At 40.2% G+C, this 19081-nt stretch overlaps 2 protein-coding genes and 3 non-coding genes across 5 annotated transcripts; 3 read left to right on the top strand and 2 right to left on the bottom strand.

Annotated features, from left to right (window-relative positions):
• Positions 1-1770: 1770 nt before the first annotated feature.
• On the top strand, positions 1771-6474 carry tada1 (transcriptional adaptor 1). The gene is made up of 8 exons (XM_086081413.1): positions 1771-1864; positions 2258-2349; positions 2442-2507; positions 2795-2889; positions 2994-3206; positions 3468-3619; positions 3693-3849; positions 4986-6474. The coding sequence occupies exons 1-8, from the start codon at positions 1782-1784 to the stop codon at positions 5136-5138; spliced, it is 1011 nt and encodes a 336-aa protein (XP_085937539.1). The 5' UTR covers positions 1771-1781; the 3' UTR covers positions 5139-6474.
• Positions 6475-6755: 281 nt separating this feature from the next.
• LOC147181088 (transcription factor Jun-like) lies at positions 6756-8562 on the bottom strand. Its single transcript, XM_086090428.1, has one exon. It carries the CDS (start codon positions 8218-8220, stop codon positions 7285-7287), a length of 936 nt encoding a protein of 311 aa, XP_085946554.1. The 5' UTR covers positions 8221-8562; the 3' UTR covers positions 6756-7284.
• Positions 8563-16844: 8282 nt separating this feature from the next.
• Positions 16845-16916, top strand: trnag-ucc (transfer RNA glycine (anticodon UCC)). Its single transcript has one exon. It is a non-coding gene; the product is annotated as a tRNA-Gly (tRNA).
• Positions 16917-18147: 1231 nt separating this feature from the next.
• Positions 18148-18219, top strand: trnaw-cca (transfer RNA tryptophan (anticodon CCA)). The gene has a single exon. It is a non-coding gene; the product is annotated as a tRNA-Trp (tRNA).
• A 413-nt stretch (positions 18220-18632) lies between these two features.
• Positions 18633-18704, bottom strand: trnap-agg (transfer RNA proline (anticodon AGG)). The gene has a single exon. It is a non-coding gene; the product is annotated as a tRNA-Pro (tRNA).
• Positions 18705-19081: the final 377 nt, after the last annotated feature.

Here is a 19081-nt window from a genome sequence, read left to right as displayed (position 1 = left end):
GGAAACAGACAGAAATATACTTTTTTTTCCTATTGAAAGAAGAGACTTTAATCTTTATTTTGGATGTTTTCATAACAATAGAACACAATATTCTGTGGGCCTTGCAAAATCTGTCAAAAAACAAAAAACAAAACGCATCACCACCAGGGATAGTGATTATTAATTGTATTGATGTGTTCATCTCACTACTGATGTGTCTTGCCCATCTTGCCCTTCGAAGTTTTCCTCTCACCAACCAATCAGACAATACAGATGAAAAATATTGACTTTTGAAGTTCATTGTTAAAGAACAGCCATTGCTAACACAATTTCAGTTACATACGCCAGAACAGATACTGAAGGCTGTGGGCATGTTTAGATTGATGTGGCAGCTCGTTGAGGCAGAAATATGATTGGACAAGACGAAAAAGAACAAATCAAACATTCTCGTGCAGAACTGGAAGCAGTGCAGCCAATTTCATGTAACAAACATAAGACTTTAGGTTGTAAATAATGACCTCTCTGAGGGCCACCGTTGTCATCTTGGCGAGTGTCATCTTTACATTTCTAAATTAAGATGACCCTCAATGATGACAAGAGGTTTTCCTTTTTAAGACAATAAGATTTGTATTTACCTTTTCTTCTTTTTTTTTTTTACTAGTTTCAGAGTAGGCGTGGACAGCCTCTGAGGAACGCCGAAAGTAGTAAAAAGGTAAATGCAAACCATATTGTCTTAAAAAAAAAAGAAAAACAAATGACTGATGTCAACACAGATTTTTTTGAGTGATGAACATTAAAAAAATATAGCAACAACAGAAAATGATCATGTGTTTGCCATGGGCAGTGAACGACTTTGGTCAAATGAAACATAACTCAATTGTCTGCTCATGCCACAAATAGGCGTTTCTTACCAATGGGATATCGTTTAAAAAGAAAACAAACAGGTTAAACAGTGGGATAAATTGTAATGACGATGCAATCATGCAACACAGACACATTTTATGCTGACACATTATTGCTCTGCAACTATGTTGCACACTTTGTTCTGTACACGGGATTACATATTTGACAAACGATATGTTTTCACAGTTTTGTTAAAACCTTTTCCACTGGAATAATTACAAGATTTTAACGTAATACTACCATCTAGTGGTTTGTTGGTTTTACATGTTTTGCGTGTCTCCCGTGGCATTCCTAACTTTTTCTTATTTCTTTTTTAGCTCTTGCGTATCGTTTCCACTTTCCAGCACATAAACATGCGACGCTAATATTATCAAACTAGTGATTCTGTTGCTAAGGCCGCACAAATCATAGCAGCGAAGCCTTTCCAGGGCTTGTGGTATCAGCGAAGACATTTTACACCCCTTTAATAAACTGTTTTCCCTTCTGCCATCAGGAAAACGTTGTCGGAGTTTGAGGTGCAAAACTGCCAGATTCTTGAAGAGTTTTTATCCGACCGCCATGAGACCGCTAAATAGAAAGACAAGTGCAATATATAATGAGTTCAAACTCTCCCGAAGTGTAAATTGTATTGTTATTTTAATACTTTTTTTTATTTTTTATTTTTTTTATACTGTATAGTTTTTATTCCGTGTTTTTATTTCTGTGCAGTTTTTACATTTCGTTCGGTGACATCTGGGATGTTATGTTTGCTGAATGACAATAGTCTGACCCTGAGTCTGATTCTTATTATTGCTGTACATTTTCGCGGGGGGATTATTTTGCCTCCAACTCAAATGAATTTTACAATAAAGTTTTGAAGAAAAAAAAGTCGCTGGGCGATGACGTAATTGTATATCTCCATGAACGCAATGGCATCTCATGCTGGCGAGCTTGAGATCGCAAAGAAGAATTTAACCGATGCAATTGGCGATAATGTCAAACAGTGAGTAAATACTTGACGCCTGGTGATGTGGGGATTTGCTTGGGTCGTTTAAGAGTTTCTTTACAATTATATGGCCGTTCCGTAGCTGTGTATAGCTGTGCTTGTGGCTAGCTTTCACACTGATGTCTGCAGCGTTGCTTCAATGTGTGTTTTATTCGATATATCTATCACACTGTGTGGCTTCATTGTAAGGCTCCTTTATTGTTACGATATATTCGTATACTACACTGTACTGGCAAATGCAAGTGTTCAATCTGGATTTATGAAAACCCCATGATGGTTTTTAGTTACTCCTCTTTAAACTACAACTTCAATAAAAAGACACATTACAAATATCTCTAATCTAACGTCGTGGCATGTTAAGTGTGAGTTGATTGTTTTCTGTTCACACAGCTATTGGGCAAACCTCAAACTTTGGTTCAAGCAGAAGATCAGCAAGGACGAGTTTGATATTGAGGCACGACGTCTGTTGGCACAGGAAAATGGTTTGTGCATGATTATTAATTCCCCCCCCCCCCCCCCCCCCGCAAACTAAATTTTTTCTTTCAGTTTTTACATACTCTCTATTTCTGTGCAGTCCATGTTCACAATGACTTCCTCTTGGCAATTCTGACACGCTGCCAGATCATTGTTTCCACTCCAGGTTAGTGTAATTAATCTTTTATTTTATATTTAATCTTTTATATTATATGTATATGGTCTGCGTATTAACAGCACATCAGCCAGTATTCATGCAATAGGAGCTCAATATTTGCTGTGAAGTCAACTCAAATTTGATTTATACTCCATCATTTTCATTTGACTGGCAGTTTTAGGCTGCTATCATTTTAGGTTAGCTGGAAAAATTACAATTGGACAACATGGCAGACGCTGCCACAGGGTGTCTTTATAATAATGTAGAACATTTTCATTTTTCCCCCCTTCCTCCAGAGGGCGCTGGGCAATTGCAATGGCAAGGTGGCTCTGCTTCCAAGCCAGGCAAACCAAAAGGAAAGAAGAAATGTTCATCTAGACAGAAATTTGACGTGAGTAACTTACTGGAGTGATACACAAATGTGATGAATGTGCAAGTTACAGACGATTAAGAATAACAATTATTGGTGTGTGTACATCCTGTTTGGTCCTTCAGCATCGTTTCCAGCCTCAGAACCCTTTGAGTGCCGCACAGCCATTCAGCCCGCGAGAAGCGGCGGGTGAGGAAGAAGAACTCCGACTGAGCGCCCACACTTTGCTATTGCCCACACGGGGTCAGCTGGAGGCCCGCATGATGGTGACAGCCTTTGAGCTCGGCCTGGATAACATCACGGAGGATGCGGTCAGCGCAATGACCTGTGCCGTAGAGGTGAGTTGAAGAGAGATACGGTAACACCTGGTTTAATGTGAGTGTTTGTATGAATTAAAAGGATTGTTGATCAATTCAATTTAACTATATTTCTTTAATCAGTATTCGCGGTTATTGAAACCTTGACTTTTTAAAACCACACTAAACTGTCAAACCGGTAATCGACCCATTCCTATTCATTATGGTACGTTTTTGTCATTTTGAAGTGTAACATCTATATTGGGTTTGATGATATTCCTTTCGGTCTTTGCTTTATTACAGCATCATTTGAAAGACGTTTTGACCGCTGTGATTTCCCGAAGGAAAGCATATCGCTTACGGGACGGTCATTTTCCCTACGCTTTTGGCACCGATGTCACACCGCAGCCTTATCTGAAGAACAGCCTTGCCGCTTATCACCGCGTCACTGAACGGTAGGAGCAATGCGCTTCATCGTGGTTGGAGTAACACTGTAGTCCCATACATTTGTTTATTTTTGCCCTTCAGCCCGCTTCCAAGTGCATCACTCCCTGCTGGCCCGCCGCCTCAAATCTCCCCAGATGATGCAGAGCAGCAAGCCGTTCACTTGTTAGCTTGCTCTGCCCCCAGTCTCCATACGGCCCTCCCACCCATCACCATGTTTGACCTCTTGGAGGCTTTACAGGTCAGACTCATATTCCATGTCGCATCCAAGTGAACCTCTGGTGAAGGGCGAATTTTGAAACTAAAGTTTGTATATTGAGATCATTATTCGCCAGATGAGGAAGTAAGGCGCTAAAATATGCAAAAATGTGAGGGTGGATTGTTGCTGTTGTTAATATTTTATTTAGGAGGTGTCAAAATGAGTGCTTTAATGTCGAGTTCCTTTAACGCCACTCGTTTTTTTAAACTTGATTAACAGTGCTGTCATCAATATCCAACATTAAACACTTATGCCATCGACTGTAGGGGTGGGAATCTTTGAATGTCTCACGATTCGATTCAGATTTTTGGGTATGCGATTCGATTCAGAATCGATTTTCGATTAAGAGCGATTTTCGATTGGCAATGATTTGATTGACAATGATTTTTGCTTCAATCTATAGATGTGCAAGGAGTTGTAATGATCTACTCCAGTCTGACTCGCTAATGCTAATAAGCGCGCTACTCGCGACACTTTTATCACTCAAAAGAACGGCTCCACGCTGAAAAAACACAAACTTTTATTGGAATAACTTGATCGTGACTTTTTCCTTCTACTCGCTAATGTGGCTACAACTTAACAGTGTATTAGACAGTGTGGAACCCACTGCCCCTCAGTGGCCAAGCCGGGTACAACATGAACAGCGCTCCAAATAAAGGCACACAGAGATAAAGACAAGAAAATCGATTTTGGGACATTTAAAATCGATTCTGAATTGTACTAAATGAGAATCGTGATTCTTATGAGAATCGATCTTTTTGGCACACCCCTAATCTACTGGCACAAATCAATGTCTCACACTTTTTTTTTACAGCACAGAATATCTTTTTAACTTTAACTTCAAATAACTATAATAATTACTATGAAATTACTGTATCAGTGAACAAAATTATACCACCATATTTGTACTAGGTTAACATATTTTTCCACTTTTATGTTAACATGAGTATGACAAATTGGGAGAAAAAAACCATTTTGTTGAACGTTTAGAACAGGTATAAAATGTTAGATTAATTTGCGATTAATCATGAGTTAATTATTGATGTCATGCAAGTAATTACGATTAAAAAGTGTAATTGGCTGACACCCCTGATTTTAGTAATATTTCTCTGCTCCAGGTTCACCGCGGGGTGATGCCCTCCCACACCATGTATGCTCTGAACATGGAGCGCATCCTGTCGCGGCTTTGGCACCCCAGCCACGAAGAACTAGAGCAGGACCACGTGCACAGGCAGCGACTTACCGCCAAAGACGGCGTGCTGATCAGCTGAGGTCAACACGCAATCCATGGACTCCGTATGCATAAAATGTGGAACATAAAGTTAGTTCTCTGCTGGAGATGGATGGGAAGTAGTGTCCAAATAATGCCTCCTATGTAGGAAAACTGCACTCGTGTTGCAGAGGATCAATGGACCAAGATGAAACAAAGCAATTGGACGGCGGGCACATGACTGTGTGTCCGCCTGGTGCTGGCATATTTTCACTCTGCTGTACCACCGTTTTTTGGCAACTAATTGCCAGCTGGAGTTGCAGTTCTGTAGTCAGATTGGACTTTAAAGTGTTTACTTTTAGAATTTAGCTGGGGGGCAGTGGTCCTTTTTAGGGTTGGGGAGCTGAAGACACATGGGCCATAGATGACCCGCATGAGCATTTGATGCAACCTGTGACACGACTTTAAAGGGGAAGTCAGCCTTAAGCATTTCTTTACAATAATATATGTGACCTCACTAGTCTAAACATGACATTCTGATTAATATTACATTTGTGGGATATGAGTTATGAAGCAAAATCCAGCTGTTTTTATCCATCTCAGGGGGCGGCCATTTTGCCACTTGCTGGCGACTGAAGATGACATCACAGTTGCTCAGGTCACGACCAATCACAGCTCACTGTTTTCTGAAGCTGAGCTGTGATTGGTTGTTACATGAGCATCTGTGATGTCATTTTCACTCGACAGCAAGTGGCAAAATGGCTTCCTTCTGATAGTGATAAAAACTGCTGGAACTCGTACTCCACTAATGCAATATTAACAAAAATACCGTATTGACTATTGGGGCTGCATAGAACATATTGTTAAGATTTTTTGGGGGGGGCTTCACTTCCCCTTTAACCCCGAGAAAACTATTTGAAAAGCACAAAATGTAACCTACAAATGTTCACGCTATATATAATAGGATTTATTTGGTGCATTTTGTGTGTATCATTTGAAAAAAATAAAAGGTATTAATGTGGCAGGATTCAAGTGAACATTGTAAAGAAATCATAACATCAAGTAATATACATTAGTGTACTTGAACAAAAAGTATACTCGGAAAAAATGTGGCCAAAGTTTGAGGCATTTGACATAAACATTTTGTGAAGTCAAGACTGAAAAAGGGCACTAAAATTGAGTCCTAAAATTGTGTTTACATGTGGTTCCGAAAAGGGCCTTGACTCTGCTGTTTTCCCTGTCTCATCTATATGTTTGTTTCATGAAAATATATACAGTACACAATTTGATTTAAGTGGCCCGGTGGCGCATGGATCTGTTTTTCTTTTTTATATACATTTTGTACAAAGCTTTTTTTTTTTCATTTGTATGTGCAAGGAATAAAACTAAAGTTCATAGTTTGTTGTTAAATACTTTCCTGAAATAATGTAAAAGTGAGTTTGTTTCCAATCACTTTCTTCCCCTTATACACGGGACAGTGACTCAGAAGACATCCCACTGTGCCGAGGGGCCTTTTACCAAATATGGCATATCGCCACTCACTTCCGCTGCGCGGACATCCAATCAGAGCTCGTGCTGACTTCCAAGCCATGACGACCCGCGCTGCACTGGAAGTGACTCACTTTCTACCCTACTTCATGTCTGCTAGGAAACATTCATTATTAAGGACGCATAAGCATTGTCGAGTCCAACGTTTTATTTTGTCATATGTACAATTGTGAAGTGCTCAAAAACAGCGTACAAATAATTCAATGTCTAACATTAGTTACACCTGACCTGCATCCCAAAAGTTGCATCAATGTGAAGATTAAGAGTAAGTAAGGCAGGTTTAGTCAGTAAACGTTTCACACCTGAGTGCGTAAAAGGTTAGATAATGTTAGTGTTACTGTACAAGTGCATCCAATGTGTTATTTATTGCAGCTTGTTTGACATCATAGCATGGCTGGGTCTGCGGATGCTCCCACATCAGTACTGGATGGAGTAAAAAGAGACAAAGAACCCCCTTAAAAGATGTTTGTAACAGGTATGATGTCATATTTCATCTGCACATGGCCCAGGTTTCTGCGTCATTCATCATTACAAATCAGCGTGTCTGCAGAAAAGCTGGAAGGAGAAAGTGCCTGAGCTGACGATCATTTGGACTTGCGGCCACTCGGAGTTATTTGGTCCCCCCAAGACATGTCCCATCATGCACCCCCGCCGGGAGTCTAGAACGCCTGGAGCTGCTGTGTCAAGATGAGCTGACAGCCGCTGTTGACGTGGTCCATGACCTTTTGTTTGAGCAGAGCCAGCTCGTCCCGCAGGGTGTTGGCAGACGACACCAACTCCGTGTGCTGGCTTTTGAGGTTTTTCACCCTGTCCTCCAGACGAGATATCCTCTCCAGCTTCCGTTTCCGGCACTTGGACGCGGCCACCCTGTTCCTCAATCGCTTCCTTTCTGCCTTGATACGCTCCTGGCTCTCCATGTTGATGGGAGAGAGCGGCGGCGTCTCGCCGAGCATCTCGGGCACCGTCTGCGGCTCCTCTTTCAGGGCACGGAGCCTCGAGTGCTGCGCCTGGTGGTCCACGTGGGGCGCCGGGTAACAGGCGAGTGGGTGTCTGTCGTTGACGGGTGCGGATGAGCCCTGCACGGCCCGGTTGAAATTCGCCAAATTGGTGTATTCCGGAGGCTCCGGGGGGCGCACCGTGCAGCTGTAAGGGTTCTCACCGGTGTCGGCCGCAGCTGTACCGGATGCCATGCCGGTGGTCTGCGGCGCTTGGGGGTGGGCGGCGCCTATCTGGTGATAGTGGAGCTCAGCCAGCGCCTTCGCGAAGCCCTCGGCGAAGCCCTCCTGCTCGTCCGTGATGTTCTTGGGACAGACGAATTGGGTCGGGGTGGGGGTCGTCAGGCCCGTGCACGACTGGATGATTAGCCGCTCCAGCTCCGGGGAGGCCAGCTTCAGCAGACCCACGTCGGGCGACGTGAGGATGTCCAGGGCCTTGGAGCCCAGCTGGGGTTTGAAGTTTCGGGGGTCGTTTAGATTCAGAGTCATGGATTGCTTGAGGGCTTTTGTGTTGAAGCCGTATACCCTCGCCCCGTCGTGGTGAGGGTTCGACCCGTTCACGGCGTCGTCGTAGAACGTCGCTTCCATTTTCCCGGACATGAAGTTTGTGTCACTTTAAGAGAGGGCTTCTCACCTTGAAAACAATCCACTGTTTACATATGACTTGTTTCCTCTCGGCCTTGTGACAGAGTCCGCCTTTTGTTGAAGTTCAAACCACTTGACAACTTCGCGTCCCGAGAAAACTTTTCTCTCCCCAACCGCGCGATCATCGATTAAAAAAAAAAACGTCGTTTCCCCACCACCAACAACAAAATGTCTGACAAAATATCCTCTTTTGATTGATCCTCCTCCTTAAAAAGAGAAATCGGTGCCTGATTTGGGATAGTACTTTCTATCACTTCCAACGTGGAGACGAACTTTATCCACCTCTGAGCTGCAGCTCCCCTGAAAATAACAATGATGTCATTTCTAAGCGTTCCGATTGGCTGGAGCGGATTCGTTGGGCGGAGTCTATCTACTGACATGGGGGTTGCTCTGACAACAGGCCATGTCCCCGCCCCCCGCGGTGCTTCATGGGATTAGGTAATGCAGACAGTGGAGCAATGTACCCTGGGATTACGTATGTGTTTTTGAATATTTATTTACCCGCTCAATCGTTACTGAAACTCTTCTTCATGAACACGAACAGGGAAGTTTAGTCTTTCAAGGGGATGCTATTGGAACATGTTTACAACTGAAACATCTATATAGTTTTAAACGTTTTTATCGTGCACACCGAGACCCAAAATTGGGTCTTCCTGGTACACACACGTTGTACTCACGTCCAAAACTAACACAGGACGCTAAAGTAGGGCTGTTAAACTTGTTTTCATCAGTCACGGGGAGCAGTTTATGCTGGTGAAAGTGCACAAAATAATTGCATGACACAAATCTCTGTCTGGAGGGCATACCATTTTTTAGAGTAAGGGAACAAAATAAAAAACATTTTGTGTAACCGATTTAATGGTATTTGAAATGACAACAAACAAATAATGGCGTTTGTTTTTTGGGTCCATCTGAAGAGCCTGGGAGAGGCTGATTAAATCCCAGTGGAAATTGCATTAGTACAATGCTTTGTTGTCTGTAGCGATGATGTCCACCAACTGTCTACTACGCATATGGAGTCCCTTATAGTCACTTACCAGAAATGTAAATGTCGTTTGAGGGAACCCTGTTTATCGCTCCATCATATTACATAGTTGTTTCTGTATTTGATTATTCTAAATTTTATGACAGCTAACTTATTTTGAAATCATGTGGCAAGCTTTCGCGGGCCACATAAAATCCGGCCCATTGTTCTTAATACTCAGTGGTTCAATTCCCAGCTTTGGCTTTCCACTGTCAGTTTCTTTTAGCAAGATGCTGATCCTTAAATAACCTCCAGATTGGAAACATACATGAGGAACTGTTCTCAATTGCCTTACCTGCCAGGTAAGGCAATTGAGAACAGGTAATATCTGGTTATTATTAATAATAATAATAATTTGACAGGCTCTTAAAAAATGGTAGTACTTGGAAGAAGGTGCTTGTATATCTGTTCTTTCTCCTCGTATGTTCAGTTTGCATTGTATTTTTAGCCTACTATACCTAACTTGGTTTCAAACAATTTCAAAGACAATACTCTGTGTACTGATATTAAAAAATAAACTAACTGTGGTACAGTGGAACCTCGGAGTTTGAACGTCTCGGAACTCGTACAAATCGGATTTCAACCAAAAAAATCGGAGTAAAAAATGCCTCGCAGTTTGAACTCATTTTTGGAGGTGCTCCATACTCGCGAGAGCATTTAGATTTTTCCACGACAATTTTCTTCGCCATGGGCCCAAAGAAAGACAACAGTGCCAGTGGCAGCAAAGAAAAACATACAGTGCTACGAATCACAGTGGAATTAGGAAGGAGATTATCGTGCACTTGTAACTACCGTGACCACTTCTGTAAATACTGGCATGAGGACCCCCCTTAGCTGTTCAACAACGTGCCTGACGTTAAACGACGCACGCAAGAACCGCTTAGTAGTCTAACAATATGCCCATTGTAAAATACACAAACTCAGCACTGAACTAAAGCTAACATAGCATTTATCATCCACTGATGCCATCACACCACAACAGGTAAGGTAAGGTATTTTTATTGTTTAAATACTGTACTATACTGTAAATGTAAAAAAACATAAATAGAAATTAAAATATGAATTTTCTGTTTTTGGAACTTGGGAACGGATTCATTGCATTTACATGATTTCCTATGAGAAAAAATGTTTCGGAAGTTGAACAATTCGGACTTTGAACACTTCGCAGGAACGAATTTTGTTCAAACACTTTTCTTTCTCAATTTTGCTTTTATGATTTAATATGCATTATAATTTTCAATGTCCACTTCCCATGTTTTTTTTTTTAACAAACGTTAAAAGTTGTGATTTTACAGGTTAGTCTTGCACTAAAATGAATCCAAATGAACCATGAATTGACATGAAAGAACCTTTATTCAGTTTCTTCAATTTGAGTGGTTAACACACTTTGACTTGCAGTCTTTTAAGCGCTCACTATGACAATGCCACAAAATTCTCCAAACAAGTGTGGTGTAAACATAAGTCCTAATTCAGATTAAAACAATAATGCAAACAAATCTGTGGCTTTATCACGTCAACTTGAAAGAATGATATCTAAACATGTGGACTGCACTTCTTCAGCACTGAGTTTATCTAGACACTCCATAAACACATACACAACTTGCAACCTTTACAATTTACATTTCTCTGTTGATTTGAATGTGATGAATTGTCCAGCCCTGGTAGGAATGTTCTGACCCACGAGGAGTGGCAGCAGTGTCTGTTCTCAGTTCTCCCCCCCCCAGCACTCTTCAGAAGATAGCGCTGTTTAGTTTTTTTCCCCTCATTGCCCGTGCCAGCTGCTTCCAACTAGTTCTTCCATCATGAGCAGAGAGGCCTTAAAGGTGGGACAGTCCAGGGCCCATTGGAACAAAAACAGAGAACCCAGTATGCGCGCATGTGTTGATCTATCAGCTAAGCAAAGTTTTGATGACTTCTAAACACTGAGTTGAGGGGTACACGCAACACACACACGCACACACAAACACACGCCAAGTAGCGAGAGAGACAGATGAAATTTCAAACAGTGTCTGTGCTATGTTTGTTGAAGACCAGCTGTTTCTTCCTGTCTTGCTGCTTGATTTCTGTGTGCAATCTCTCACTCACTCGTTCGTCGCTGTTTCCTTTTAACTCCAAGGAAATAACACAATGGAGTTAAGACAGGATGCAGTGAAGAACTAAAAACAAACCTTCTTAATCTGTAACAGCTACACTGGTGGGTTAACAATCATTCAATCGTTCGTTCTCCGAACCTTTTACTTTTATTCGGCCGAGGCGGCACATGATAGCAACACTCTCAGGCTGTCATCTTGAAAACACTCAAAATAAAATACAGTATATGCATCAATAGAGCCATTTTGAAATATAACATCTAATCCCAAACGTTTGATTTATAACTCACAAGCTAACTCATTCACTGCCATTGACGACTATTGAAGTCAAAAATTCATTTGAACTATCAGTTTAACATTTATAGAAATAAAATTATTGTTTATTTAGAACAGATATAAAATGTATGATTAATCGTGAGTTAACTATTGAAGCCATGCAATTAATTACAATTGAAAATTAGGAGCATCGGGCGATTAAAATCATAATTAATTGCATGACTTTACGAGTTAACTCACGATTAATCACAAATTTTATATCTGTTCTAAATGTACAATAAAAAAAATCTAGGTTTTCATACTCTTGTTAACAAAAGTGGGAAAAAATGTTAAACTAATAGAAATAGTTCAAATACATTTTTGACGTCTATAACCGTCAATGGCAGTGAATGAGTTAACTATCAATTGTAACTTTTCAAGGAGTGCAACACCCTATAATGTAATCATTTCCTAAAAATTTTATTAAATGCGCTTAACTTGATATTTTTTTTAAATAAAACCCAATAATGGAATCATTTTACCAATAATGTATTTAAAAAAAAAAAAGACTGATATTGTAATAACATTTTCACCAATAACATTATTGTGGATTTATTACATTTTCAGGTGGGTATTTCCCCCTCCCAAAACTGATCATGTAAAACTTTTTTTTTCAGTCCACTCCAAAGTTCTACATTTTGTGTTATTTGTAAAATTATTCAATTTCTTGGGGTTTATTATGTTTTTTTTTTAGATTGATTTAAGTGCAAATTGTATGACATTTTTATGAAATGATTCCATAGTGTGCTACAAAGAGTCCAGCCAAGACGGGCATCTGGATTTAGTCTACTCTTTAAACTACTCCTGAACTCTCCATCTGACCTTTGGTTACGACCTTTGCTAATCTCAAACTGTTGGATCAGTCAGAGGTTAAAATACTTGAAGGAACACATGGTGGACATGTCACAGTGATGTGCGCCTCATTGCTCTTGCACACGCACACAGTCACTTTATTTCAAACCAGCTTAACCAACATTATTCCAGAAGTTAGTGCCACTGGTGGATTCTATGCCAGAATGGCCTAAAACCTGCACAATCATAATCATCATGAGTGGGCATGTCAAAGACATAACCTTGGTTGGAGCAGCTGCAAAAGGCTTTTAGCTGCTGCGAGGGCCAGCCAATCACATCACACATGGCCATGACCTGCCATTTTTTGGCATGGCGGTGAGTCCATTACAGTGTCCCTCCACTATATTGCGGTGTTTTTTTTTTTTAATAGAACATTTATAGAACGCAGGAAGAAAAGTCAAACACTTCAGCATACTCATGCAGTAGCTGCTGTTGGCCACAACTCACACCCAGACTCACACGCCACATGCAGACTTAAATGTCCCGTTTGCATGTCTTATTGCGGTCATGCGAAGTTGTCCATGACCTTTCTCCTTTCTCCAGATTGACCACAAGGCGAAGGGTCATGCCGCTTAGACGCATCTCCAGGAAAAGGCGCGGCAGAGGTTAGCAGATGTATTCAGGGTTTGTCTCTTCAAAGACATCAGAAGAACACTCCTTAATCAGGTGACACATAATATGGTGCGTCATGAGTAAGATCGTGTCTGGGAAGACTGTTTGTTGCGTATGACTCACAAGATTGTCATTGCTGGCTAATATGTGCCGATAAATCAATGTTAAGTGTTAAGGTGAAGACCACCACAGCCATTCACATTCATATTCTATCTACGGACAATCAGTTTCGTGTCTTCAGTTAACCAAAGAAGCAAGTTTTGGGAGGAATTCTGCAGATTTCTGGAATTCTTTGTTTTCTCAGATGTCAAACCACAGGCGACGGCATCTCCGCGTACCTGAACAGCCAACCAAGTCTAATAGCTTCATCATGTTCAGCTGTTGACTTGCTGGCCTCCAGTCTTCATGTGTGGCCAGGCTTTCATGGGAACAGGTCACCGCTGGCTGACCCCGCCTTGGAAGAGGGTATGGTAAGTTAAAGGCTGGTGTAAACTTCACTTGTAAACTTTACATTTGTGGTTATACATAGAGTGTAAATATAGTATCACGTGTCTGTGTCATGCTTTCATTCAAAAACTAAACAAAAATAATATATAACACTTAATGCAACTCTGCTTACCTATTGGCTTTGACATCATGCTTTAGACAGCCTTGTTCATGTGTGGCTTAAAAGTGGTGGATCTTCACCCAGCCCAGCACCAAGTCACGGGCAAAATTAGTGCGGGGACGGTAATATGCCAAATTAATTGTGACGTCATGTTTAAAATTTGTTACGGCTTGCGCTGGGTAGCAACATATTATTTACTAGGGGTGTGCCCAAAAATTGATTATCATAAGCATCGCGATTCTCATTTAGTACGATTCAGAACGATTTAAAATGTCCCAAAATCGATTTTATTTAAATTATTTTATACTGTCTTGCCTTTGCCTGCGTGTGCCTTTATTTGGAGCGCTGTTCATGTTGTACCCGATTTGGCCTCTTAGGGGCAGTGTGGTTCCACGCGGTCTAATACACTGTTAAGTTGTAGCCACATTAGAGAGTAGAAGGAAAAAGTCACGATCAAGTTATTTCAATAAAAGTTTGTTTTTTTTTGCAGTGTGGAGCCGTTCTTTTGAGTGATAAAAGTGCCGCGAGTAGCGTGCTAATTAGCATTAGCAAGTCAGACTGGAGTAGATCCTTACAATTCCTTGCACATCTATAGATTGAAGCAAAAATCGTTGTCAATCAACTCATTTTGAATCAAAAATCGTTCTTAAGCGAAAATAGATTCTGAATCGGATCGCAGACCCAAAAATGGAATGGAATCGAATCGTGAGACATTCAAAGATTCCCACCCCTAATATTTACTTTGTGTTTTAAATCGCACATGATGGGTAGTACGCCAGTCGCCAGAGATTCTACTGTATTTATATACATGCAGTTAAAAAGTCAATTTTACATAAAATGTCCCTTTTAATGATATTGTGAGAAGTGAATTGAAAAATAAGATTTCAAGCACCACCATACACATTGTCACTTTTTAGGAAAGTTAGAGTAGAGCCAACGGCTTTAATGTTATATTGAGTTTTAAAATAGTTGAGTGGTTAACTTTATTTGACACTTTAAGACCGTTAATAATCTTAAGAAGTATCCTAAATAGTAAATGTTTTATGATTCCAGTACTTTAACCCTGTAATTGATCATTGCTATTTTCTATGGATATAAATTCTGAAACAGATCGTGTTTGATCGAGGAGTTTCCATTGTTGTATTTAATTGTGTGAGATTGAATGAAGACTGATTTTACAGGTGGTTTGACTGTCACTTTCTCATACTGGTTGACTTAGCTTTGTTCTACTTGGCCACCATACAAACCCTTGCGGTCAGTCCATTGCTTTTAGATAAAAAAATAAAAATTAAAAAAAATTAAAATTCCTCAAATGACCTCATCTGAGACTTAATCTTTCATTTGAGTGTTTCCCTTTCTGAATCCTTCTCTGATTTCAGCTTGTACACTACACATCATATACTGGAAGCCATGAAAAAAAAAAAATCAGGGCATAATATTAAAACCATCTTCTTATTTGGGGAATTGAGAAAAAAACTATGAATGCAGACTTAAGCCAATGCAACAGGTACAAAGTACAAACAAGGGACCATGACATGCTTTTATGTTTGGGAACAGCTATTTGCAACACTAAATAAACATACACAGCACCCCAAAAGTATTGGAACAGCGATGACAATTCCTTTCTTTTTGTTTATTCTTCATAGGCCTAAAATCTGAAACTGAGCAGCGTTATTTATTGTTCAAATAATCATTTTAATACAGGGGGAAAAACAACTTGCGCAAATGAAAAATGGGTGGATTCAAACATAAAGGTGGTAGCTTCTAATTGGTTTATCAGATCCGAAAACCGGTACCTGAAAATAAAAGCTGTAACAATGGTCTTGTATTTTGATGTCGAACCCAAATGTTTTTAATGTACAACAGATATTAAGGACTTGATCTCGCTGTCCTAATACTTTTGAAAGGGAGTATACACAAAACATAGTGTGCATTATCACCCACGTGGTCACTTATGCAACCCTGAAGTCATGAAAATTTCAAGTATTATAGCACATTATGTTCCAATTATTTTAAACACAAGAGCAAGATTTAATGCATAAGTGTGTTTAAGATTCAAGATTCTGAATCATCTTTTGCTTCGTCAAGTTGTCATCCCTCTGATCTCTCATCATCAGGTTCTCATAACACCAGAGAACGGTGAGCCTCTAAGCCAGATACACTAAAAATAAGACATTATTGTTTGTACTAGGCTGCACCTGTCAAACCTCCTTCCAAAGACGAAACTGCAGCCGGCAGTTGTTGTCTGACCCGCTGGATTGTGCAGCTTTAGAGTGCGTAAAGGCCGTTCACTGCATAAGTCATCAGCTGAACCGCATCAAAACCACTGTAGCCAAATTCTTTCTACAAGTGGGTCATGGACGTCCTGAAAGCGCACATGATTTATTCAAGGTTATTTTACATTTTTGTTAATGCTATTAAAGAGGAAACGGCGAAAATGATCACAGCCTTCAGAGGTAAAGGCAAAACATTGTCATCATCATGTTTGTCCTTAGCTGTATTCTTTGTCCATATGACATGTTAGTAGAGGAAAGCATAAAGTAATCCTTCATTAAAAAAATATATTATTTATGATATGTGCAAAGTCCTAAAAGTGATCCAACAGCAATGTAATGTTACAGGCATAATTTGAAATAGTACACCTAAATGGATTAACTATATAACCTTTTGTTACACCAATGGTTACACTTATGGCACATTATTGACCACCAGAGGGAGTATCAAGCCGATATGAACACATTTGGGAATGAGACGGTGTCAGTCACTATAACTACCAACAGGGCTTTACCATGAATTTGGGGCCCGTGGGAAGAAAAGATAACTTTGCTCTGTGTTTCTTTTTTTTTTAATGCAGCTCTTGTATTATAAGTAATCAGATTGTGCACACGTGTCTATTAAAGAAATTACCACTGGGTGTTCTAGAGCAAAACGACCCAAGTAAAACAACATTTCCCTTTTTGGATCATGAAAGAATATTCCTCTCCAACCCCCCCCCCCCCTTAAAAAAAAAAGTATTTTCAGAAATTTCAGCTGTTAACATATGCTGATATAATGAGAATTGGTCTTTAAGTGTAATCACGCGTTGGTGGTATAGTGGTGAGCATAGCTGCCTTCCAAGCAGTTGACCCGGGTTCGATTCCCGGCCAACGCATTCGTTTTTTTTGTTATTGTTGTTTTTTAAATAATTTATATATATATATATTTGGTGGTAGGCTCCAGGAATCTAACCATCGTGACTCATGGCTGCGAACTGTCCCGAGCACTGTGCACACAGTAGTGCAGAAGCAACACGGCAGTTGTAGGAGTGGGCTGAACTATTTTACAACCAGGAAACAAACAAGGTACCAGTACATGGACGTTTAAATTTGAAATTAAGGTTTTCGAATGAATGTTGTTTCAGTTATGTTTAACAAGATTTAATAATTTTTAAGTTATGTTTAACTAGAAATCAAGATTTTCAAATTAACGCTCTTTCTCTTATGTCTTTTGCAGTAATCAGTACATGGGCCTTTATCTAGACAGCAACGTTTTCGAATTCATGTTTTTTCCCCCCAGATATGTCTTTTGCAGTAACATCGGCCTTGTTACGGCTCTAAAATTCACACTTTAAAAGATAAATAAAAACCACAGTACTCGTAAACCGTGGTTATACTTCTTTCAACTCTTTTTAGCCTTTTTACGAAGAGCTAACGCGAAGTTTACAGAGAACTGATCACTTGAGAGTAGCGTTACAGAGCTAGTAACTCTTCTTCTTATATTCCCTTTCGCGAATCTCTGTGGACTAACGCTACTACTGTCATCTATTGTACTGAAAGTGCAACTGCATCTACCATAACCCAGCCCTCGCGTGCTATGGGAAAGATGGCCCTTACTACTAGCCTAGGAAACTCATAATTACGACCTTTGACGGAATTCTGTTCATGTGCTTTTGTTTTACCAAAAAATACACATGGCTGCTGATGTAGTCTTTGCTCGTAAAACCGAACACGTAAGGCAAATAATGAGTTGTGAAGAACAGGACATTGAATTGTGTACGCTTGGTAATTGTGTAGATTCTAAAATAACCTGCCAGCGGTCATGTTGAAACTTGAAAAGTTCACTCGGCTCGGAAACTCGGGTATCAAAATAAATTCCCAGTTGTCCAGTGGAAAATACGACATGAGGGGGCGTTCTTGTGCAATTTTCTACTTGACAGCTGGTATTTACCCATAATTTCGATACCACATGAAGGCAGCACATTGGCTTCTAATGTGCCGTACACAGTTACACATGCATGAACTAAAACTGAAAATTATTCAAAATTTACATTATGATGAGGCAATACTTGGTGCTCCTTTTTTTGGAAGATAGTTTTAACATAAAAATTTAATTGTCATGTGCAGGACCTCGTGGCGCAACGGTAGCGCGTCTGACTCCAGATCAGAAGGTTGCGTGTTCAAATCACGTCGGGGTCAATTAGTATTTAGTTTGTGTGAACAATTTTTTTAAATTATATTTTTATTTACAATCCAGGAGTTTGGGTGGATTCGAGGATACGAACCGCGCACTATGTTATCAAGCGGCGAAAGAATACGTCGTCACGTTGTGGGTCGTCACGCGGCACAAAACCAGAAGACACACTATTACCATCAGGCATACTTTTTTATGTTTGTTTACATCCGATAAGTGTTTCATACTGTCATATAGTCATATATCTATTTTATTCAATTATGACCTTAGCTATGGTGGTAACACATTTATAGCGCGTATCAATGTACGTATCAATCGATTGTACATCGCCGCTGAGTTGACATGACTACCACCAGTGTAGCATAAAATTTTAAAAGACTTTTGAGTGTACTGCGTCAGAAAGCTATAGAAAAAAACTGGGCTCGTCCGGGATTTGAACCCGGGACCTCTCGCACCCTAAGCGAGAATCATACCCCTAGACCAACGAGCCGCATGACGTGGAGACAGCACCGGTCTTTATAAAATGCAAATAGTAGTTGAGACGAAATTTTAATAACTTGTCCTTAAAACTTTAGATAGCAACATGATTTCCTCCCTTACTAATTACTTTATTACCCAGTCGTCAACTACGCCCATTCTGCCAGTAATAGCATATTAATTTTCAGTTTCAATCCACACAAAAAAGTTTCTATTTTGTAATAAATGATGCGTTAATTTCCAACAGCGTGTAGTAGTAGTCAGCACATTTTCTTTTCACGCCATGTACGGGTTTCATCTGCAAGTCATGTGACTCCCCCCACGCAGCCATCTTGTGGCGAAAGGGAGGGGGTGCGTGATGGACCCCACTGCCGTTCTAAACAGGGCACG

The sequence above is a fragment of the Leptonotus elevatus genome, chromosome 1 (genome assembly GCF_054856555.1).
Source record: "Leptonotus elevatus isolate MCC_2025b chromosome 1, RoL_Lele_1.0, whole genome shotgun sequence".
NCBI lineage: Eukaryota > Metazoa > Chordata > Actinopteri > Syngnathiformes > Syngnathidae > Leptonotus > Leptonotus elevatus.
Note: the sequence above shows the minus strand (reverse complement) of the source record. Positions and strands in the feature narration are given on the sequence as shown.